Here is a 25242-nt window from a genome sequence, read left to right on the forward strand (position 1 = left end):
AAATAATTATAAAACCCGCTTAAAACAAATTAATTTGTCTTGAAATAGGATGAAATAATTGATTTTTAAGAGTTGAAAACCATAAAGCAACATTTTGTAAACCAAATGGAAAACAATGATATGGGACAATATATACATAAGTTGCAATATTTGATGAATGAGGATAATGTGTCTTATTTAATCAACTAACAAAGTAAACAATTAAGTGTAACTAACTTAAAAAATATAACCCAATTACAATAATGCATGTAGAATAGTTGATATGATAACATATAAAAACGAGCAAGCATGATGTAGCAAATATACAGGAAATATCATGAAGATAATTAACACATGAGATACCAAACAATATAAGATCAACACGACATAAAAATAATGGATTAAAATGATGGACTAACAAGCAAATAGCATATGTTAGAGTTTGAAATAATTTATAAAAGAAAAATTAAGGATATATATATATGTAAATTTTTTAAAATAGATGTTGCAAAAACATTTGGATCAAATAAAGTGCTAAACATTTAGCAATAAAACATTTATTTAAAATTGGTAATATCTCTACAATAAGAATAATTTATATAATACATAAAATGTGAAAGGATAATATGGGTATAAATTATGAAGCTAAATATATATACGTGTGAATGAATTTTGAAACAATTATATATAAAAATAACATGGAATTAAAATATGAATTATAAAAATTAGATTGATTTTATCATAAATTATATATATATAATAGATTTTAACAACATAATTTTGTATACAAATAGATCCCTTTTTTAAAAAAAACTATATGTTTGTAATAACAGGGTTCAATAATGAATATAGATCAAATATACATACCAAGTATATGAATATTAATAGTTTAAATAGTACATAAAGTATATGGATTTTCCTTTTAAGAATATATATTAAAATACGTGAATAGGTTCAAAAGAAGTTGTATGTATAAAATAATATAAAATTAATAGTATATATAAACTAAAATGAACTTTATTACAAATTATATATATAAAATAGTATACAGAATGTTAAAATAATATGATAAAACAAAAGAAAAATAAAAAAAATTACAATAGTGACTTTTTTTAAAAAACGAAATTCAGTTATTAGGGCAACAAAAAATATGAAAACAAATAATCAAAAAGAACATGAATGTCAATGAACAAAGATGATGACAAAAAATCTAATTAAAAAAAAAATTAAAACAGAAGGGATAATTTACAAATGAAATAAATTTTGAAATTAAAATGAGGACCATCGCATAATGCGTGCAAATTTATAGGGACTAAAGCTAGAAATATTCCAGATCCCCAAAACACAGTGCTGAAGCGTGGATCCAATTGTAAATATGCGCAAATTGTAGGAAGAATTTAAAAACAAGGGAAACACAAATGCTAGCTGATTTAAATACGGCGCGAAAGGGGAGGGACTTGTACCGCAAATAACCCTTCACCGCAAAGACACGCAGGTCCTGAGGGTTAGGAATCGGGTCGGTCGGGCCTTGTCCACACGACACCGTTTTGGAGCCATTGAAGCAGGCTCAAACGGTACCGTTTTTAGTTGCTTAAAAGGGCCCCAAAACCAAGCCATTCGATCGAATCAATGGAAAAGGGGAAACCATAATATTTTGCGCCGCTCAGCCATCATTTCATCCTTACAAACGATGAATGGCGCTCCGATGGTGCCCCTTTTCTTCCTTGTTCCGAATCCAGTGCTATGGTCTGCCAATTTCGGCCTTGAAATCTTCTCAAACTTCGATGCCGACGAAGATGATAGATTCCAGTGGCTCATACACGAAGGTAAGTTTTCGTTTTGATTTTATTATACTCAGAAATCGCATGCAAAGTTAAGAAAGATGAAACAACTTTGAAGGAAAGAAAGTATGAGGCACCCGAAATCACCTTTTGCTAATTTTTCTGTTCTATATCTTCGTATATTGCGTCTATTTGTGTGCTAAAAAAATATACAATGGCTATTACATGGCTTTTATAGCCGGAAACAGAGAAAAATGAAAAAAGAAAATACAAGTTTCTTGTCGTTTTTTTTTTCTCTTTGCTGTGTTGGTGTTTTCGTATTTGCTTGTAGGTACGGAGTTCGTTGGCATGCATTGGCCCTTGGCGTGGGGTGTACGGAGGCGCGGACGTGGTCATACGCTGCTAAAGGTGCATGGAGGCTGGGACTGCTACGGCGCAAGTAGAAACTGCTAGGGTTCTGCCGTGATTTTTTAATTTTTGGGCTATGGGGTATTTGGGTCTAGGTTTGGGCTTGTAATAGGTTTGGGCTAGGGTATTAGTTTGGGTATTGGGTTAGTGATTGGGTCAAAGTCTGTAAATGGACATTTAATGGACTGTTATAATATTTTTATTATAATAATTTTTGGTTTCGTGTTTATACGGGCCCGGGCTAAATTCGCCCACTACAATCTTTATTATATAATAATATAATAATTTATTAAACATAAAAATCTTAGATTTTCCTCAGGATAAACCGCCTCAATTTATTCTTTTGGTATAATTCCCTTTTAGTCCTTTTTATGTTCTTTTAATCTATAATTCAACTTTTACCCTGTATTCAATTTAGTCCCTTTTATTAATTACTCCTAATTAAGTCAAATTCACCTATTTAAAACTTAATTAAACACACAACTAGTCTCATAAATATTTCTAATCAATTTTTTACTAACCCATTTCGCTAAGACGGAGGCCTGATATTGTACTTTTCCAATGCCCGTGAATTTTGGGTCATTACAAAAAGTTTTGGGAAGAAAAGGTTGATGGAATCAATGAAATGGAATCAAATTTACGAAAACAAGGATGACTGAAACCTTGTTATAAAATTATATAGGACAATCTCGACTCACTGTGTTGTAGCTGCGCAAAAGACGCATAGATTTTTAGATCTCTTAATGGCTTAATTAAATTCAATCAATGTTGATTTGGTTGTCAAAAAGGTAAAGTTTGTTGAGTTGATTTGCAACGTGGAGAAGACAACTTGGAAACGGGGAGGATAACTAGTAGCAAATGTTCAGATTTGAGAAGAGACGGTGACTGATTGCTACTGCATTTTACATTGTTGCTTTTATTTTAAAAGATTGTATATTTTCTTTTTCTTATTTCCCCATGTTGGTGACCATGGTGCTGGATTAGTTTGTTATTTATACAATGGTGCTATTTGGTTGGAATTTGTTTTAGACTTGATATCTTATTCCTTGGTTGTGCACTTTGATGGATCATCCTTTATGTATCCTTTATGATTTGAGATGTTTGGTTGACTAATTGACGAATAAACATACATGTTTATAGCCATGCTAATAGGGGGAGTTTTTGAGCATGATCTTTTGTGTTGCATTCTCCTAGGGCAGTTTTTTATTTTGAAGCCAATTTCACAGGAGGAAACTCTTTGGCATTTTTTCCCAAAAGGGGGAGAAGATTAGTAATAAATGAGCTTTGGTCATGCTAAGTTGTCAATAGTGGTTGATGATAATGATTATTTAAACTTGGCTTCAATTCTTTTTCGAAGATAATTTCTTAAGTTTTCGATTTTATACTCCATCCTTATAATACATTAGAACTCCTTGATAGATAATTTGATTTGATCATGTCGAAAGGGGGGTTCTAGTATGACGTTGTGTATAACAACTCGTTTTTTAGTGGTGTCAGAAATAATGATTTTGAAATCACAATTCCAACGAGTGAGTCCATAAATATTGTTATTTAATATTCACGAGTCAAATATAGTATTATACTAAATTTTTATATGGTAATTTTGCTAATTGAACAATTAGTGAAGTACATGTGGTTGTCTCTAAAATCAAGTGGTTTTGGAATATGAGGTATCGGGACATCATTTCTGTGAACCAAGCCAGTAAATATTTAAAAATATTTACGAAGTTACTAAATAGGCATATTGAAGCTTGGTCCCCAAATTTTAACATTTATATAGTTAATTAAATAAAAAAGACTAAATCGTAAAAGATGTAAAACTTAATCACTATTGAATTTTATTAGTTAAATGGCTCGATCAATAAATATGCAAGGGTTTATGATGAAATTTGAACATAATTAAGTATATTGGATGGTTGGGGAAGATTTTTAGTTGAAATTAAATTAAATAAAGTAATTAAAAATATAAAAATGAAAACCATCATCTTCCACATAGCATTTTTACCACTGAAATAAGAGAAACAAAAGCTTGAAGAGCCATTGTTGATAGCTTAAGGTTCGACCAACATTAGATATATGCATATCAGGTTGTTGACTTAGGCGAAAAATGGTTGTGGAATAGTCTTTGGTATTTAAAGTGTTACTGTTTTGTTAGGTAAGTTCATATGACTTACATGATTTCAAATTCATTGTTAAATTATGTTAATTATTTATATATATAAATTAATGTAAGTTGGAATCAGACTATTCGGTAATGAAATTAGGTTGAATTGATTTGTTGAGATAATTTCGATGGACCTAGTAAAAGTCTATATACGAGATCACAGATTAATTCCCAACTGGACCAAGCTCCAGCATTTGTTGCAGACTCGGATATACATGTGACACAGGTTTAGCCTAGACTGGTAATCTATTTTTGTTTTAAAGGTTTAGCCTAGATCGATAACCTTACATGTATTTATAGCCCTGGCCAAGCTATTTTTTGTGTTGTCAAAGTTTAGCCCGGACGAGTAACCTGACACATATATCTCTATATTTGATTAGCTTGGATGAGCACCAAATGTTCTTTGTACTCGTATATTGAGTTTCTTTTACGAAGTTCCATTGGTAATTCAAGGGATAAATAGTATGACTTTGTGATGTTAATGTGGATGAAATATGAACTTTGAATATCTATATCTACAGTACTTATTGACCTGGAATTGTTGAACTATGTCATGATGGGGAAAATATTTTGAATAGTTATTTGCATTTAACTATTAAATGAGTAAGGTAAGTTATTGAATTGAATTGTATGAACTTACTAAGTATTTTATGTACTTACTTTTTTATTATGTTCTGTAGATTTTAGACATTCTGAATGTGTTAATCAAATCAACAGGAGCTCACTCCTACTATCTTTTGACTCGATAGATTTTTGAAGTTTGAAAATGTGGTTACTTGTGGCATGTATATAGGATGTCTACTTTGCAAATTAATGATCATGTTTTAGTACTTTGGTTATGAATAAGATTATAGTTATCCTTGATATATTAAGTGCTTGGTACCTAATTGACATTTAGTAAGTTGATGATGTTAGCCAATATTTGAATGACATTATGTGTAAGTTTAAGTAATAGCATGTCTTGATATTGAATGTTGGTAATTGTTAATGTTTAGAGTGAATGACTTTAATGGTATAAAATGGTTAAGGCATGGTTTAGTAAGGTATGCTTAAATTGTGAAAATAGATTCTTATGTTTTGGGTCACTTATTGAACTTTGCTTATTGATATCTTAGTTAAAGTAATGATGATTGTATAAGTATGATTAGGCATGAAAAATCTTGGTATGAATGGTTGATGTTTCGTGATTGAATTGTGGTGTCAAATGAGGCATATTGGTTAAGCTTAGATTGAATGTTAAATTAGTATGTTTTGACATGTTTTAGTGAGGATTGAATTGGTATAAATAGATGTAAATGGTATATCTTGATTTCTAAGAAAGAATGGATGACGTTGCTTGAGTTTGAAGGTGTTTTGGGTACACACAGCCTGTGACACGGTCTGTCACACGACCATGTGCCCCCACACATAGTCTATAACACGGCTGTGCGCTATATTTAATTTTTGGTGATTTTAGGTCCACAGGGAACCAGTTGGTTACATGGTCTGGAGACACGATCATGTGTCTCCTCCTACACAGTCTAAGCTCTACTACACGGTTTGGCTATTTAGCACACTCCCTCTTCTCCAATGTCCTTCCTCGCCTAAGTCCCTTTCATTTCCCAAATCATTTAAGACTTCAATTAATTAAATTATAAGCACATGCATAAGAGGTATGGAAGCATAGGTTTCTGTTATATCTACGGATGTGTAAGTAACATTGTTAGAAAAACCGAAAAAGCTAATTTATTTCAATTCATAAGAAAGGGTGTCCATTGCCTAGTTGAAAAAAATTGGTCTTTGGCTCTTTATTTGATAGTGACACCAAGAATAGATAATTCCTCACAATTAGCGTGCCTTCCCATTTTTCCAATTTATTAATAATACGATGAACTATAAGTCTTTCTGATCAAATTAAAAGCTGGTTCATTTTAATTTATGAAAACAATTCTCATATTGGGTCTTCATCACGCAGCAGATAGCCAAGAATAGATGCAGAACTTTATATATATATGTCTAGGAGTTCATCACCTTTGGTGTGCCTCTTCATTTTTCTATTTCATCGCAAACTCTTCTTCCACCATGGCTTCCAAAAACCAGGTGCATCATCATTTCACTTGTTTGGCCTTACTAATCTTCATATTGGGTGTATGTGAAGCCACATCCCGCACTGCTCTGGAAGATGCATCCATGTACGAGAGGCATCAACAATGGATGGTCCAATTCGGACGAGTTTACAAGGACAACAACGAGAGGCAAAAGCGTTTCCAGATTTTCAAACAAAATGTGGCACGCATAGACTCTTTCAATGCTGCCAACAACAAGCCGTACAAGCTCGGTGTGAACCAATTTGCAGATCTAACCAACCAAGAGTTCACTGCTTCTCGAAATGGGTTCAAGGGCCATATGTGTTCCAACACGGCTACCACTTTCAAATACGAGAAGGCCACCGCATTGCCTTCTACCGTGGATTGGAGAAAGAAAGGAGCTGTTACACCTATCAAGGACCAAGGCCAATGCGGTCTGCTCTAATTTCTTGTTCTGAGAAACATTACTAAAATATTACTATGCTTTCTTCTTTGTATGTGTTGTGTTCTAAATATGTGTGTCTCGATCATGTGATGCTGAAATATAGGATGCTGTTGGGCGTTCTCGGCCGTGGCAGCCATGGAAGGGGTTACTAAATTGACAACAGGAAAGTTAATTTCGTTGTCCGAGCAGGAACTGGTGGACTGTGACACCAAGGGTGAGGATCAAGGCTGCGAAGGTGGTCTAATGGACGATGCATTCCAATTCATCGAGAAAAACAAAGGCCTAACAACCGAATCCATTTACCCCTACAAGGGAGTTGATGGCACATGCAATACCAACGAAGAAGCCAAGCATGCGGCTAAGATAAATGGGTTTGAAGATGTGCCTGCCAATAGTGAAGATGCATTGCAGAAGGCCGTTGCCAACCAACCTGTTTCTGTTGCCATCGATGCCGGGGGTATCGACTTCCAGTTCTACTCGGGTGGTGTGTTTACGGGAAGTTGTGGCACCGCTCTGGACCACGGAGTGACGGCTGTTGGATATGGAGAGGATGGTGGGACTAAGTATTGGTTGGTGAAGAACTCTTGGGGCAGTAGCTGGGGTGAAGAAGGCTACATTAGGATGCAAAGAGATGTGGATGCAAAGGAAGGCCTTTGTGGCATTGCAATGCAAGCATCCTACCCTACTGCATAAACATAACTTAAACCATAGTTGCCTTTTCTATATATTCTTATATTATGAATTTTATACATGCTACTCTACGTGAATGTAGTATGAACAATATAAACTAACACTTTGAGTGGCATACCCCATTATATATACATATGCTACTCCATATGAACAATGTAAACAAGGCACATACATATTTAGGAGAACCCCAATGTCTATTTCAAATGATTATATGAAATCAAATACAAGAGACAATAAACCCTAGTGTATACTAGGGCATGACGTTGCCCCCTTAGTTCTACTTTAAGTAGAACTTGTATTTTCTATTAAAATATTATTATTTAATTAGACATTATTCAAACAAAAATCTTGTACTATTTCACTATAAATAGGAATTATGAGTTAACCTGCTGACATACACTTTTTGAGCATCGGTATTCTATCGAAAAATAGTGACAATTTATTTTAAGAATAAATTCAATTTTCACAAGAATATTCATAGTTACCGGTCTATATAGAGATTTAAATTTCCTACTGAAAGTAAAACAAATTTTTCATTCTATGCACTTATTAGATTGCCTTCGCACAAAGCAAAAATATAATTTTGGTTGTAGTTTATTATATATATCATAAGGGCTCGATTTTAAGAAAAAACTTCTGATATGCCTAAAAATACTATTTTCTAAAGTGATTTTATTAACAAAAATAAGTTCCTTTCACGAACAGATTAGTCTTCTCTATCTGTTATACATAAAACAATAACTAAGTCCCCAATTTATAGGCATTATTCAACTTTTATAATTGAGTTAGTATGATTGCCTTGAAACATTGAAATCGGACCCCAATAAGATATCTTCTTCACTTTAACTTCTTCGATGTGGTATTTCTTCACAAAAAAAAAAACTAAATTATACTAGGACTCCTTTAAAATAATCTGGCTTTACCAATTTTCTTCGTCAATCGTAATCTCAAAAAATTATGTTTAATATCCTTAGAAAGATGCATGAAGATAATCAAGATAATCAAGTCAAAATATGCCAATAAAATAGATAAGTTACACTACATCTAGTTGCAAAGTGAGTCGCAACTAATGGTATAATCGACAACACTAGCAACAATTTTTTTTTTTTTGCACTACAAAATTGATGATAGCAATTAAACGTAAACTATTATTTTAAATAGACATAATAACAAATTTAGCTCTTAATATTTACTCATTTTGTAACATTGACCCTAATTTTTTGAAGACCACTTTGGCCCTCAACTTTCAAATTTTACTCAAATTACTCATTTTTTTATTGAAAAACTCACCAAACTGTTAAAATTTTAATGGTATTGATATGGTAACCTACATAGGAGCCTACATATACTTCATTGCTAACGAGGATAATTTTTCAGAAAAAATTATGAACCCTCTTTTTTAAAAAAATCATCAAATTTTAAATTATTTTTATTTGAATTTTTTATGAAATAAATATGCACTACCACATAAGTTACAACATTAATGATGTTGGGACTTTAATTATCTAAAATGTGTTTTTTTTTTTTAAATGTCAAAGGGAGAGATTGTTAGAACTTTACCTATATGTGTTTTAGCTACTACATGCCATGTTAGAACATTACATGGAGCAAGAAGTTGGAATAGATAAAGTGTAGAGTTTTGGTTGGCACTTGTGACTTGTATATTTTTATTACGAATCGAATCAACAAATGATCATTGTATTGTGCTCCACTTGATTTTATTTATGCAGGTTATTTATTTTTATCCTTTAATAGAATTTGAAGAGAGATGAACTATTTTTTTAATGGACAACAAATTTTATCCTTATTTTTTAAAGTCTTTGACTTAGTATTACTCGGAGCCAACGTTGATTTGAATTTGCTTGGAATTTAAGGCTTTGCTTCGAAAGTTAAGATAGAGATTTTTTGTGGATAATTCTTTTATTTTAAATGTTTGTTTATCTCTTTAGTTACTTGGAGACGATGTTAATTTCATACTATAAATAAGCTATTAGTTTTATGTGTAACTTTAATAGATAGAAGGATGATCAATTTATATATAATCAACTTTTGTTCTAGTATGTTCATCAAGTAATCAAATAAATGAAAAAGAATGATTTAATTTAATATTAAATTAAATATCTAAATTACTCTAAGTTGAGTCGACTTAATTTTTCTCATATATTTGGGCTAAAATATTACCGTATGCCAAATCATACTAGCAGCACCCCCTTTCTGTTTTTGCCAATGGAAAAGTTTTGGGAAGAAAAAGGCAAATAGAATCAATGAAATGGAATCAAATTGAGGGATGATCGCGACACCTTGTCATAACATTAGATGGGACAATCTCAACTCACTGTGTTGTAGCTACACAAAAACACATAGATTTTTAGATCTCTTAATGGCATAATTAAATTCAATCAATGTTGATTTGGTTGTCAAAAAGGTAAAGTTTGTTGAGTTGATTTGCAACTTGGAGAAGACAACTTGGTAAGGGAAGGATAACTAGCAGCAAATGTTTAAATTTTAGATGAGAAGGTGACTGATGGCTACGGCATTTTACTTTGTTGATTTGGTTTTCAAAGAATGCATATTTTCTTTTTCTTGATGCCCCGTGTTGGTGATCATGGTGCGGGTTTAGTTTGTTATTTTTACAACGGTGCTATTTGGTTGGAATTTGTTTCAGATTTAATATCTTATTCCTTGGTTGTGCACTTTCATTGATCATTCTTTATGTATCCTTTGTGATTTGAGATGTTTCGTTGACTAATTGACGAATAAACATACATGTTTATAGCCCAAGCTAATAGGAGGAGTTTTTAAACATGATATTTTGTGATGAATTCTCCTAGGGGGAGTTCTTTATTTTGAAGTCAATTTCACAGGAGGAAACTCTTTGGCATTTTTTCCCAAAAGGGGGAGAAGATTAGCAGTAAATGAGCTTTGGCTCATGCTAAGTTGTTGATGGTGGTTGATGATAATGCTTATTTAAACTTGATTTCGATTTTTTTTCGAAAATGCTTTCTTAAGTTTTCAATTTTATACTCCATGCTTATATTACATTTGAACTCCTTGGAAGATAATTTGATTTGATAATGTCAAAAGGGCGGTTCTAGTATGATGTTGTGTGTAACAGCTCGTTTTTCAGTGGTGCCAAAAACAGTGATTTTGAAATCACAATTCCAACGAGTGAGTCCATAAATATTGTTATTTAATATTTATAAGTCGAATATAGTATTATATTGAATTTTTATCTAGTAATTTTTGCTAAATGAACGATTAGTCAAGTAGAAGTGGTTGTCTCTAAAGTCAAGTGGTTTTGGAAAATAAGGTATCGAGACATCATTTCTGTGAACCGAGCCCGTAAATATTTAAAAATATTTACGACGTTACTAAATAGGTATATTGAAGTTTGATCCAAAAATTTTAACATTTATATAGTTAATTAAATGAAAAGGACTAAATCGTAAAAGACGCAAAAACTTAATCACTATTGAATTTTATTAGTTAAATGGCTCAATCAATAAATTTGTAGGGGGTTTATGATGTAATATGATCATAATTAAGTACATTGGACGGTTGGGGGAGATTTTTAGTTGAAATTAAATTAAATAAAGTAATTAAAAATATAAAAATGAAACCATCATCATCCACTTAGCATTTTTACCACTGAAATAAGAGAAACAGTAATAGCCCGTTTTCAGTAAAATCAGAACAGTGATTTCAGGACCACAAATCTGAGCCCGTAAGAAAAATTATTTTAATATTATTGCATGGTCTGCATTACGATAGGAATATCGTATGAAAATTTTGTTAAGAAAATTTTACCGATTACATGTTTAATTGATAAAAGGACCAAATTGCATGAAATGAAAAAGTTGAGTTCTAGTAGCTATAAGTATCAAATAGCTATGGAATTCAAAATTAGAGGTCCTTATATGGTAAATTACCATTAAGAGGAGTTAGTAGATAAGTATGCTTAGTCATCCATGGAAAATTAATTAAAGATGAATGAAAAGATGATAAATAATAAAATAACATAAAATATCATCATTTATCATCTTTCTTAAAATCAAAAGACATGGAAACCCTAGTTTGAAGCTTGAAGATAGACAAGCTTACTTTGGCTCAATTAGGTGAGTATTCAAGTCTCGTTTTTAGTAATTTTTATGTTTCCGAGATCATAATAGCTTAATTTAGCTATCTCGGGGATTAATTTGCAAAGTTATCAAAGTACTAGGGTTTTACCATGGATGAATATAGTTGAACTATGAAGTTTTATGGTAGAAAAAGAAAGGTTGTTGATAGATCAACAACTTTTGTAAAGGGAATTTTGAAAAAATTATGATTTAAGGACTAATTTGAAAAGTTATAAAATTCATGGAAAAATTCTAAATTTTATGAAATATATGGGCTTCTATTGTGACATGTAAAAATTGGTTAGGCTTAGAATAAGGATTAAATTGCATGAATTTTATTTTTCGAGCCTAGGGATGAAATTGGAATTAATTAAAAGTATAGGAGAAAAATGGTAATTTTGTGTAAGATGCGAAATGGACTGAATTGAATATGAATTGTATTTAGTTTATGTTAAATTCATTCGTATGGGTCTGGATAGATCAAAAACGGAGTTAGATCGTGGAAAAGAAAAAGTGTAGGATTAGTAGATTTTGCGTACACGAACAATTATCGAGGTAAGTTCGTGTAACTAAATTGTGTATATTTATATGTTTGAATTTAATGTTGCATATGTTAATTTTATAAATGTCATATGTATGAAATTGATTGCATATCCAATAATTCCCGACAAATAATAAGTCTTGTTTGGATAAATGAGATTCGATGGATACAGGGTTCTCGAATTGGTCATGGTCCTGCATATGTTATGGACACACCATTGCTCAAAAGAGCGTCCCGTTATTAGCTCTCATGAGCATCCCAATATATGGCCCTCTCGAGCTTCCCATTATATGGTTCTTGCGAGCTTCCCGTTAATAGCTTTTTGGAGCATCCTGATTGGTTGTAATTCTGCATGTATTGTAGGCACACCATGGCTCTTATGACTGTCCCGATATATCGCTCTTCGTGAGCTTTCCGATTAAAGGCTCTTTGTGATCTTCTTGATTAATGGCTCTCTGAAGTTTCCTGATGTGGCTCGCTTGAACTTCCCGATATATGGCTATCCGGAGCTTTCCGATTACTAGCTCTTCAAAGCTACCCATTATTGGCTGGCATGAGCTTCCTGTTATACTGCTCGGATAAGCTTCTTGTTACATGGCTTACATGAGCTACCTATTATATGGCTCGAGAGAGGACCTCCCAATTATGTGCTCTAATGAGCACCCCCGAATATGAATTGACAGATTTTAGATTCGTACACTTCATGTGTACTACCCTTGTATCCATCGATATTTTAAATGATTCAACGGGTAAAGTTTTGATATGAGATGATATGAATTCGAGATGAATTACTATGAAAAATACTTGAAATACAAAGATATGATATGTACATGTTCATGGACACTTGAAATGATAAATACATGTATGTGGAAATTGAATATTGATGAGCTCATTCATGTTTCTTGGAATTTATGTGAACTACATTACTAACATGTTTGATAAGGATATGTGTTTAGGCAAATGGCCAAATTGAGTTTGTTTATTTGCTTACCTTAAATGTGAATTAAATGGTAAGTTAATTTCCTATTATACGGACTTACTAAGCATTTTATGCTTACTCTGTTTTATTTTCCTTATTTTATAGTACTCGGAAGCTCGTGAAGGTTGGAGGTTGGTCGGAGCATCATCACACTATCCCTTGGCTCATCTCGGTATAAATAGTAAACTTATTTTGGTTATAATGGCATGTATAGGTTAAATTAGCGAAAATGTTGGCATGTAAATGTTTGATTGAAAATAGCCATTTGAATGGCTTATGTTTGATATGTTTTGATATATATATATATATATATATATATATATATAAGTGGATTTATCATGTTAGAAGTATTGAGCTTGATTTTGCATATATGCATTTGGTTATTTAGTAAATATGAACACTTAGTAGACATGATAATAAATTTTCAGAACACTTAGTAGACATGATAATAAATTTTCAATTGAGGTGCCTAAGAGGACATTAGTTGTGTGTGGTAATATGTTATGTTTAAGGTATGATTTTGGCTTGATTTGAATGTCTTGAGCTAGTTGGTGAATGTGTTTAAGTGTTAATGTAGATGGAAGACAAATTGGGTGAGAAATGTGGCCTTAGAAATGGCTTATTTTCATCCACACGGGCAGAGACACAGACGTGTGTCTCAGCCATGTATGGCAGACGACATGACACATGGGCTTGTGTTTTGGTCGTGTGTCCCCTACATCTTAAAAATTTCAAAACAAAATGCTCAAAATTGATCACATGGCCTGGCACACGGGCGTGTGGCTTGGCTGTGTGACCCCTGCACCTAAACATGGCCTAGCACACGGGCGTGTGACTTGGCCATGTGACCCAAGTCAAAGAGTTACACTGGTATAGACACGGGCTGGGACACAGCTGTGTGCCCCATTTTGAATTCCCACACAGCCTAAGACACGGGCATGTCTCTTGGTTGTGTGAGCCACACGGCCTAACCACATGGGAATGTACTCTGCACCTAAGTAAAATTTTGAAATTTCACGAAAAAATCTCTGAGTTCCCGATTTAGTCCCGACTTGATTCGAAGGTGTATTTTGAGCCTCGTGGGTTTATATAAGGGACTTTATGAATAATATATGACATGAATATTAAATAATATGAAATGTTTGTACTTGATCTGTTTATTCTTGTAATGCTCCATAACCCTATTCCGGTGACAGATACAGGTTAGGGGTGTTACAGAAACAAAAGCTTGAGGAGCCATTGTTGATAGCTTAAGGTTCAACCAACATTAGATTTATGCATATCAAGTTGTCGACTTAGGCAAAAAATGAAAATTTGTCAAATAGCCTTTGGTATTTACAGTGTTACCATTTTGTCAAGTAAGTTCATATGACTTACATGATTTCAAATTCGTTGTTAAATTATGTTAATTACTTATACATATAAACCAATGTAAGTCGGAATCAAACTATTTAGTAATGAAATTAGGTTGAATTGATTTGTTGAGATAATTTTGATAGACTAGTAAAAGTCTCATATATGAGATTACAGATTGATTCCCGACTGGACCGAGCTCTAGCATTTGTTGCAAACTCAAATATACATGTGACACAGGTTTAGCCTGGACTGATAATCTATTGTCGTTTTAAAGGTTTAGCCTAGACCGATAACCTTACATGTATTTATAGCCCTGGCCAAGTTAGTTTTTGTGTTGTCAAAGGTTTAGCCCGGGCGAGTAACAAAACACATATATTTTTGTATTTGATTAGCTCGGACAAGCATTAAATGTTATTTGCACTCGTATATTGAGTTTCTTTTATGAAGTTCCATCTGTAATTCAAAGGATAAGTAGTATGAGTTTATGATGTTAATTTGGATGAAATATGAACTTTGAATATCTGTACGTACATTACTTATTGACCTCGAATTGTTGAACTATGTCATGATAGGAAAATATTTTGAATAGCTATTTGCATTTAACTATTAAATGAGTAAGGTAATTTATTTAATTGAATTGTATGAACTTACTAAGTATTTTATATACTTACTTTTTTTATTATGTTCTGTAGATTTTGGACATTCTGAACGTGTCAATTGAATCAACGGAAGCTCACACCTACTATCTTTTGACTCGGTAGATTTCTGAAGTTTGAAAATGTGGACTTGTGGCATGTATATAGGATGCCTACTTTGCAAATTAATGATCATGTTTTAGTACTTTGGTTATGAATAAGATTATAATTAACCTTGATATATTAAATGCTTGGTACCTAATTGACATTTAGTAAGTTGATGATGTTAGCCAATATTTGAATGACATTATGTGTAAGTTTAGCTAATAGCATGGCTTGATATTTAATGTTGGTAATTTTTTATGTTTAGAGTGAATGACTTGAATAGTATAAAATGGTTAAAGGCATGATTTAGTAAGGTATGCTTAAATTGTGAAAATAGATTCTTATGTTTTAGGTCACTTATTGAACTTTGCTTATTGATATCTTAGTTAAAGTAATGATTATTGTATAAGTATGATTAGCCATGAAAATCTTGGTATGAATGGTTGATGTTTCATGATTGAATTGTGGTGCCAAATGAGGCATATTGGTTAAGCTTAGATTAAATGTTAAATTAGCATGTTTTGACATGTTTTGGTGAGGTTTGAATTGGTATAAATAGATATAAAAGGTATATCTTGATTTCTAAGAAAGAATGGATGACATTGCTTGAGTTTGAAGGTGTTTTGTGTACATACGGCCTGTGACATGATCTGTCACAGGGCCATGTACCCCACATGGTTGTGTGACACGGTCTATAACACGACTGTGTGCACTGTTTAATTTTTAGTGATTTTAGGCCCACATGAAACCAGTTGGTTACATTATTTGGAGACACGACCGTATGTCTCATCCTACACTGTCTAAGCTCTACTACACGGTTCGCCACACGGCCATGTCCCTGCACCACACGATCTCTGCCCTGTCACATGGCTTGGCCACAAGGCCATGTGACCCATGTTTTCACTATTTACCTATATTTTTATAAAAGTTTCAATTTAATCCAGAATTGTTGTTAGCTTGTTTTAAATGTTCCGTAAGCTCGAATTAGGTCCCGATATAATTGAATAGCATGGAAATTATCTTTTTGTCTATGTTTGATTGATTGGTGAACAGTATTAACTTTTAGAGTGGTAATATCATGTAACTTAGGTACGACGACTGGACCAGGTATGGGGTGTTATACTGTAAGTTAGAGGGAGACTTATTTTCTAATTATTTACTTCTTTTTAATCATTAGCTAAAATGTGTTTTTTTTCCTTCAAAATGTCAAAAGGGGAGATTGTTGGAACATTAACTATCTATGTTTCAGCTAAAACATGCCATGTTAGAACACCACTTGATTTTATTTATGCAACTTATTTATTTTTATCCCTTTGTAGAATTTGAATAGAAATGAAGTATTTTTTTAATGGGCAGGAAATTTTATCCTTATTCTTTAAAGTTTTTGACTTAGTATTACTTCGAGCCAACGTTAATTTGAATTTTCTTGGAATTTAAGGCTTTGTTTCGAAAGTAAAAATGGAGATTTTGTGTGGATAATTCTTTCATTTTATATTTATATTTATCTCCTTACTATCTAATTCCCAAAAAATCTATCCCGGGCACTATCATTCACCCTCACCCAGTTCAATTTATACCATGGTAAATTTAATAAACCATCCTCCCATTGAAATAAACTATACTTAAATTTTAAACTTTCTAAGAAGTCTAATTCTTTTGAGATTTGTGGTTTTCTTTTCAATAATGTATTTTCAAACTCAAAATTAAGTACTCGCAACGAGTGCAAAGTAATTTATCATTGCACCCAACACTTTTACGCGTTTTCAAAGCTCTTTATATCCTTCACCTAACAACATTAATTCTAAGCCTATGGATACAGTTATTTCTAGCTCTAGCTACGAAGTACTTGGTCTTTCTATTCTCATCCTTCACGCACTTGGACCTCTCTTTTTATCTCTAAATGGACACTATATCATTACGCAATCCATAGGTGTTTAGTATACTCCCTCTTATCCGAAGTCCTTCCTCGCCTAAGTCCCTTTCCTTTCTCAAACCATTTAAGACTTCAATTAATTAAATTTTAAGCACATACATAGAGGGATGGAAGCATAGGTTTCTGGTATATCTACGGATGTGTAAGAAACATTGTTAGAAAAATCGAAAAATCTACTTTATTTCAATTCATAAGAAAGGGTGTCCATTGCCTACTTGAAAAAATTGGTTTTTGGTTCTTTGTTTGATAGTGACACCAAGGATAGATAACTCCTCACAATTAGCTTACCGTTCAATTTTTCCAATTTATCAATATTACGATAAACTATAAGTCTTTCAAATCAACTTAAAAGCTGGTTCATTTTAATTTATGAAAATAATTCTCATATTGGGTCTTCATCACGCAGCAAATAGCCAAGAATAGATGGAGAAAAAATAGGACTATATATATATATATATATATATAGGAATCCATCACATTTAGTGTGCCTCTTCATTTTTCTATTCCATCGCAAACTCTTCTTCCACCATGGCTTCCAAAAACCAACAGCATCATCATTTCACTTGTTTGGCCTTACTAATCTTCATATTGGGTGTATGTGAAGCCACATCCCACACTGCTCTGGAAGATGCATCCATGTACAAGAGGCACCAACAATAGATGGTCCAATTCGGACGAGTTTACAAGGACACCAACGAAAGGCAAAAGCGTTTCCAAATTTTCAAACAAAATGTGGCGCGCATCGACTCTTTCAATGCTGCCAACAACAAGCCGTACAAGCTCGGTGTGAACCAATTTGCAGATCTAACCAACCAAGAGTTCACTACTTCTCAAAATGGGTTCAAGGGCCATATGTGTTCTAACACAGCTACCACTTTCAAATACGAGAACGCCACCGCATTGCCTTCTACCGTGGACTGGAGAAAGAAATGAGCTGTTACACCTATCAAGGACCAAGGCAATGCGGTCTGCTCTAATTTCTTGTTCTCAGAAACATTACTAAAATATTACTATGCTTTCTTCTTTGTATGTGTTGTGTTCTAAATATGTGTGTCTCGATCATGTGATGCTGAAATATAGGATGTTGTTGGGCGTTCTCGCCGTGGCGACCATGGAAGGGTTACTAAATTGACAACAGAAAGTTAATTTCGTTGTCCGAGTAAGAACGGTGGATCGGGACACCAAGGGTGAGGATCAAATGTGAAGGTGGTCTAATGGACGATGCATTCCAATTCATCGAGAAAACAAAGGCCTAACAACCGAATCCATTTACCCCTACAAGGGAGTTGATGGCATATGCAATACCAACGAAGAAGCCAACCATGCGACTAAGATAAATGGGTTTGAAGATGTGCCTGCCAATAGTGAAGATGCATTGCAGAAGGCCATTGCCAACCAACTTGTTTCTGTTGCCATCAATGCCAGGGGCTTCGACTTCCAGTTCTACTCGGGTGGTGTGTTTACGGGAAGTTGTGGCACAGCTCTGGACCACGGAGTGACGTCTTTTGGATATAGAGAGGTTGGTGAAGAACTCTTGGGGCAGTAGTTGGGGTGAAGAAGGCTACATTAAGATGAAAAGAGATGTGGATACAAAGGAAGGCCTTTGTGGCATTGCAATACAAGCATCCTACCCTACTGCATAAACATAACTTAAACCATAGTTGCCTTTTCTATATATTCTTATATTATGAATTTTATACATGCTACTCTATGTGAATGTAGTATGAACAATGTAAACAAACACTTTGAGTGGCATACGCTAATGTCTATATATATACATGCTGTCGAAACCATTTTTCATTTCAAGGGAAAAAACAGAAATCAACTTTTAAACAACATATGGAGTCGCCACCTATCTTTTTGTTTAGGTGTGATTGGATTACTTGATAAGGCATTTCGTTTAAAAAAATTTTAATCTATGTAAAAAAAATTGGTTCGGGAGCCGATTACGTAGGAGGAAGGGTTAGCACCCTCACTACGCCCAAAAAACTGGTACCAGATTGATCACATGTTGTCCTTATGTTTAAAATTTTAGAAAAGACATCTTGAAATATGGTTCTTATTGCCCAAAAATCGTTATTTCAATGCAAAATACTTGAAAAAGATCATAACCATGGACAAGAAAGGAATTAATTGAGAACATAGCTTGAAACAAATAAACAAATACAACCAAGAAAGAAATTTATTGGGAAGTGACCTGAAAAGAATAAGGTAATAAAGATAAGAAAAAATGGGTAAAAATGGAAAGCTAGGTGCCCTATATATCGCAGCTTGAGCTTCTCTGTACCAACTTCTTGAGGACCATTCTGAGCTCAATCTGTGTTTAGGGGATCCGAAGTACTTTGTTGATGCCCCAAGATGTAACATACTTCTTTCATTGTTAATTCAGGCATAGCAAGACTACAGTATGCCCCATTATAATCCAAATTTGAGCCGCCCTTTTCAGGTTTTCAACTCAAATCCCCTTTGGTCTCAAAGCGTCCTTTGCGGGTTTTCGCCTTGCCCTCTCTTTTTCTTTCTTCTTTTTTATTTTCTTTTTTCTTTATTTTCTTTTTTTAAGTTTTCTTCTCTTTTTTTTATTTTTATTTTTTATTTTGATCTCTTTTGTTTTAAAGGTCTCAAGGCGCCCTTTGCGGGTTTTCACATTGGCCTCTCCCTTTTAGGTAGAATACTCTTTGACTGCATTTTGAATTCCCCAAACCGGGCAAATCCTTTCCTTCAATATCAATGCTCCCTTCTTTATTACATAAGGTCCCCCCTAGTTCGGCATATTTCTTCCTTTGAAGTCCTTTTGTATAAGAAGGATCTTCTTCAACATCAAGTTCCCCTTATAGAATTTTCATGTCATTCATTTATAGTGCATTAGACCACGATAGAATCTCTTCTCTTCGAATTCAATTGATCATATCGTGCTTAGATCCATTTTGCCTTATCCAACTTCAACTTTAACAAGACTCGGAGAAAAAGAACCTCATCTTCAAAATCGTTTCTATCCCATAAACCAATGAGCAATGTGTTGCCCCAAAAAAGGTCCTGGCCAATGTTCGATAAGTATAGAGGGTAAATGATAACTTTTTTATGCCAATCCTTGCAATGCTCAGTCGTCTTTCACTATGACCTTTGTTTTATGGTTTTACTGCTTTCCCTTTTCTTTTTCTATTTTTGAACTTTTGTTTTTCTTTTTGGATGCCTTTATTGCATGGTAATATGGTTTCTGATATTTGAACAGACCGCAAACTTTTGTCATTGTGCAGTTGTATTAGAAATGATCCTTTCTGACATTACTTGTTAGTAAATTTTCTTTTTGAGATTTGATGACTGTTGACCTTGTAATATTGGCATATGAAGCGACCTTCACCCTCTTCGTGAAGTAATCAATGACTGCCAAGATGAATCAATGTGTATTAGACGAGAATGGTCCGATAACATCCATGCCCCATATAGAGAAAGTCTGTGAAGAAATGAATGTGGCTTGTCTCCCTAAATACAGCTTAACGAATGACATCCCCTTCCATGGTGGATCATCAATACCCAAACCTCATGATTAGGATGGCTACCATGAAACCATTAACATGTGTCCTTCTGACACCTATATAGACATTTTTTTAGCGTCCACAAATCTTAGTATCCTAAGCATATCCTGACATGATTATGCGATAATATCTTTGAATTCTTGGAATAACTAAATAACGATTCGCTTTGTCTTTGTGGTGACCCAGGCTTCGATCTTTGCCTTTTGCTCACAATGTCCATTAATCCTTTGTAAAGTAGGATTCGTTTTTCATCTTGTTCTACCGTCCTTAACAAATCAGGAAATAAGTCACAATCTCTATTATCTTCAAAGTTCTGAGATCCACTTAAACACATATCTCACCCCAAAAGGGAGTCAGTTACAGCGTTGCTCATGTCATTGATATCTGGGAACCTATTGTAGGTACAAAGGCAAATTCCAAAGAATAAATAATTCCAATGATGATTTTTTATATGGTATGATCATGAATGAAGAATGAAAGTATATTTTAAAAAAAATAGTCCAAAAAACAAAAGAATATATAAAGAATGAAAGAATATTTACTCAAAAAGAATGCATTTTATTGAAATAAAAATTTTTGGACACAAGCCTATTTCACAAAAGGATTCTTATTGCCCCTAGGCTTAAGGCAACAAGCGTGTTTTGAATATTACTCTAAATCAGCTCTAAAAATAAAATGATCTCTTCCACAGTCCCATTGTTTAAAACACCCCTAAGTACATAAGGGTTTGTAAACTTTTATTCCCTGAACCTCTCTTTAAATATGTCATTCAAATTCTCTTTGATAACTAGTGGTTACAACCCTTGGCTGCCCTATGTTGACCAATTTGGAAGGCATACTCATGATGTTCACTTCATTTCCTCATTTCTAGGGGTTAACCTTTCGGCGCTTTCTCCCCTATCTATCTTCCCACTTCTTATTGCATTTTCAATCATCCCACCTGACATTACTATATCTGAAAAGCTCAAAGTATCACTTCCCAACATATAGTCAATGAACAGGGCTTTTAGAGTATTGACGAAAAGTATCAAAGTCTCATTTTCCAGAAGAGGCAGTTGTACTTGTGTTGCTACCTCTCTCCATCTTTGGGCATATTGCCTGAAGCTCTCATTTTGCTTCATTTCCATATTCTGCAAGGTAATTCTATAGGGTTCCATGTCCGTTACATGGCCATACTGCTTCATAAAAGCCTGTGCTAAGTCCTTCCATGAATGGATTTTAACACAACTCAATTGATTGTACCATCTAGCTGCTGACCAGATCAGACTATCTTGGAAGCAATGTATTAATAATTGGTCATTACTAACATATCTTGTCATCCTTCGACAGAACAAATGTGAGCTTTAGGATAACTAGTCCCATTGTACTTTTCAAACTCTGGAGTTTTAAATTTCGGCGGGAGTACTAGATCGGGGACCAAACTCAGATCTTTGGCGTCAATCCCACAATAGAAGTCAACACTCTCTATTATCTTCAATTTTTCCTCCAACCACCTATACCGATCCTCAAGTTCTCTTGGCAATTCCCTCTTTGCTTTTTCCATTTCATCCAGATCAGGAACTTTAAGATTGGTTAAGTTGCCCCTCGGATTAGAGCCTAAGCCTATCGAGTAATCCATTGGTGAAGAGGTACCAACCTAATATTGCTGAGTTCTAATAATAGGTGCATCTTGTAGACATGTCTGAACATTTGTTGAGATGAAACCCGGAGGATAGAGAAGTTCCTTATTGTCATTCCCAGTATTGATCATAGAGCTTTTTCCTTTTTCTAGCCCCTTAGCCAGCAATTGGGACAGCTGATTCATCACATTCCTTTGAGACTCTAGTACTTGGTCTATCATATCAAGTTGGATCTTTGCCAGTTGCTCTTGCATTTGCATTTGCAATTGATCTTACATCTCTCTTTGAAGTTGTTCAAGTCTTTCCAATCTTTGGTCCATATCTTTTGTCTTAGCACGGGTACCGTAACGACACTTGGTTGGTAAGTTTTTATCAGTTCTCAGATTAACTGAAATGATTTCAACTAATTAGGGACCCTTTTATGAAAATCTAATGCAAATGATGCAATGATGCAATGCAATGCAAATGTATGAGATGAATGCAATGCAGTTATAAACAAAACAAAAACAAAACACGTTAGTACAGGTGAAATAAATATCAAATAAAGTACCTATTCAGGTAACCACTAAATTTGGGCAAGGTTCTACTTAAGGTGGATTCTCAAGGTTCACTACATATAGCTCGGTTCTAGAGAAATGGTACCTGAACCAGCAAATTCCTCAATTCTCACCCATTATAGGCTCATATGAATCGAGTTCGGTTCAAGAGAATACATTTCCCTATGACAATGCGGAGATGAAAATCTCACAAAATCATAGGTACGGATGTATCCCGGAAGAAATCCACTAGCCCATGCGGAGGTGAAAACCTCACGAAAGCATAGTTTCTTACTCCCACTTAATAGGTATAACTACAGCGGTCATGCAATACAATGCAGTACTATTCCACAAGACCACAACAATCATACAAACAATGCAATCAAAAGAAACATAATTTCCAAAACCAATTTTCAAAAGGAAAAAAGGATAGCAAATAATCAATTTATGGCCTGACTCTCTTGTTCAATCCCCAGCGGAGTCGCGAAGCTGTCGAAACCATTTTTCATTTCAAGGGAAAAAACAGAAATCGACTTTTAAACAACATGTGGAGTTGCCACCAATCTTTTTGTTTAGGTGTGATTGGATCATCTGATAAGACATTTCGTTTAAAACATTTTTAATCTATGTAAAAATAAAATAAAATGGGTTCGGGAGCCGATTACGTAGGAGGAAGGGTTAGCACCCTCACATGTTGATCACATGTTGTCCTTATGTTTAAAATTTTAGAAAAGAAATCTTGAAATATGGTTCTTATTAAAATGTTTGAGTGGTGTAAACTGGTCATCAAAATTCTCTCGTTTCAAAGGTATGCAGCATCACATCCAGCACGATTGGACACGATTCTTCATACCTTTGAAAACACAATTGATTTTTTGACTCCCAAGAGGTTAAAAATAATAAAAGGATATCCAGATATTTAGTCCAACGAAAAATCGAAACCCAGCACGGTAGGGCACGATTCTTCGAATTTCCAAATATTGAACATTGTCTTATTTGATTTTTTTTTTAAATAAACCATTGTAAACTATCTCAAAACGCCTTAATTTTACTTGAAATAAAAGGGAATAATTAACTTTAAAACCAAAAGTGAAAATAAACAAAAGGCGAAATTACGAACATTGGACAATATACACGAGTAATATATCCTTTTAATGAGTGAAATTATTATAGTCATGAAAAGAAAAAAACAAATTTACGAACATACAATAACAATGTGCTCACATCCAACGTTAATAAATTAGAATAAAATATAACAATTTTCGAACATAGATGAACAGAAATTGAAGTAATAGTACAAAAGACTGATTGACAATATACAATATAAAATAATATGAAAAATAAAACTCAACACATAATATACAGAGCAATATGGACATTAAGAGCCAATATAAAACACAACAATTTAAAAACTATATGAAAAACTTACAAATAAATAATGCATGATAGGGTTTGAAATGGTTTACATATATAAAAATAAAACTTAAAAATATGTAAATGGATATTAAAATAAAAATATTGTGAAAGAAGAAATTGAGCAAATATCATACAAAAATATTTTAAAAACAATAAATATCTATTTAAAGGTGATAATATACATACAATAATAAAAATTGATGTAAACAATATATATAATGAAGATATAATAAAAATAAGGAATAAACAATATACATAAAAGAATAACAAGCCAATATATAATAAAACTATATATACATGAAAGAATCCTAAATAACAAAGAAATAATAAAATATGTTTTTCAAGAATAAATTACATACATAATAAATTTAAAAGGAGATGCAAATAACTGATTTAAAAGAAATTATATATATATAATAACATAGAATTACTAATGTTTATAAAATAAAACTATTTTTAATATAAATTATATATATAGGTAATTTAAATTAAATATTGTACAAAATTTTAAAACGATATGATATATAAAAGGTGATTTTAAAATAATACTTTTATAATAAAAACAAAGTAATTTATGAAAGTAATTTAAAATGTATAAAAAATTTAAGAGATAAACACTAAATGAATGTATAAAAGAAATAATGAATTACACAAATTAAAATGGAAAAAAACTTAATTGAAATAAAATTAAACTAACAGAGATAATTAATAAATAAAATAAATCAATGAAACTGTCATAAGGACTAAAATACAATGCGCGTGAATGCACGAGGGCTAAAAGTGCAAATGTTCCCAACTCCAAAAAAAACACTCAATGGCGGACTGAATTGGAATAGCTCGCAAACTTCAAGGCAGAAATGAAAGAAATAGGATAAGATTAAATTAAGGGTGGCGCAAATGGGAGGGACTGGTCGCGAAAATTTTCCGTTTAAAGTGAA

The 25242-nt window shown here is 33.2% G+C and overlaps 1 protein-coding gene and 1 pseudogene across 1 annotated transcript; both read left to right on the top strand.

Annotated features, from left to right (window-relative positions):
• The first annotated feature begins 6387 nt into the window (after positions 1 to 6387).
• Positions 6388 to 7536, top strand: LOC108459737 (senescence-specific cysteine protease SAG39-like). Its single transcript, XM_053027234.1, has 2 exons — positions 6388 to 6832; positions 6947 to 7536. The coding sequence occupies exons 1-2, from the start codon at positions 6394 to 6396 to the stop codon at positions 7534 to 7536; spliced, it is 1029 nt and encodes a 342-aa protein (XP_052883194.1). The 5' UTR covers positions 6388 to 6393.
• A 10869-nt stretch (positions 7537 to 18405) lies between these two features.
• LOC108460013 (senescence-specific cysteine protease SAG12-like) lies at positions 18406 to 18843 on the top strand (annotated as a pseudogene).
• Positions 18844 to 25242: the final 6399 nt, after the last annotated feature.

The sequence above is a fragment of the Gossypium arboreum genome, chromosome 4 (assembly GCF_025698485.1).
Source record: "Gossypium arboreum isolate Shixiya-1 chromosome 4, ASM2569848v2, whole genome shotgun sequence".
Classification (NCBI taxonomy): domain Eukaryota; kingdom Viridiplantae; phylum Streptophyta; class Magnoliopsida; order Malvales; family Malvaceae; genus Gossypium; species Gossypium arboreum.

Coding starts and splice junctions, on each gene's coding strand:
- LOC108459737 (XM_053027234.1), top strand. CDS start 6,394: ATGGCTTCCAAAAACCAGGTGCATCATCATTTCACTTGTTTGGCCTTA. Junction 6,833..6,946: donor CAAGGACCAAGGCCAATGCG/GTCTGCTCTAAT, acceptor GCTGAAATATAG/GATGCTGTTGGGCGTTCTCG.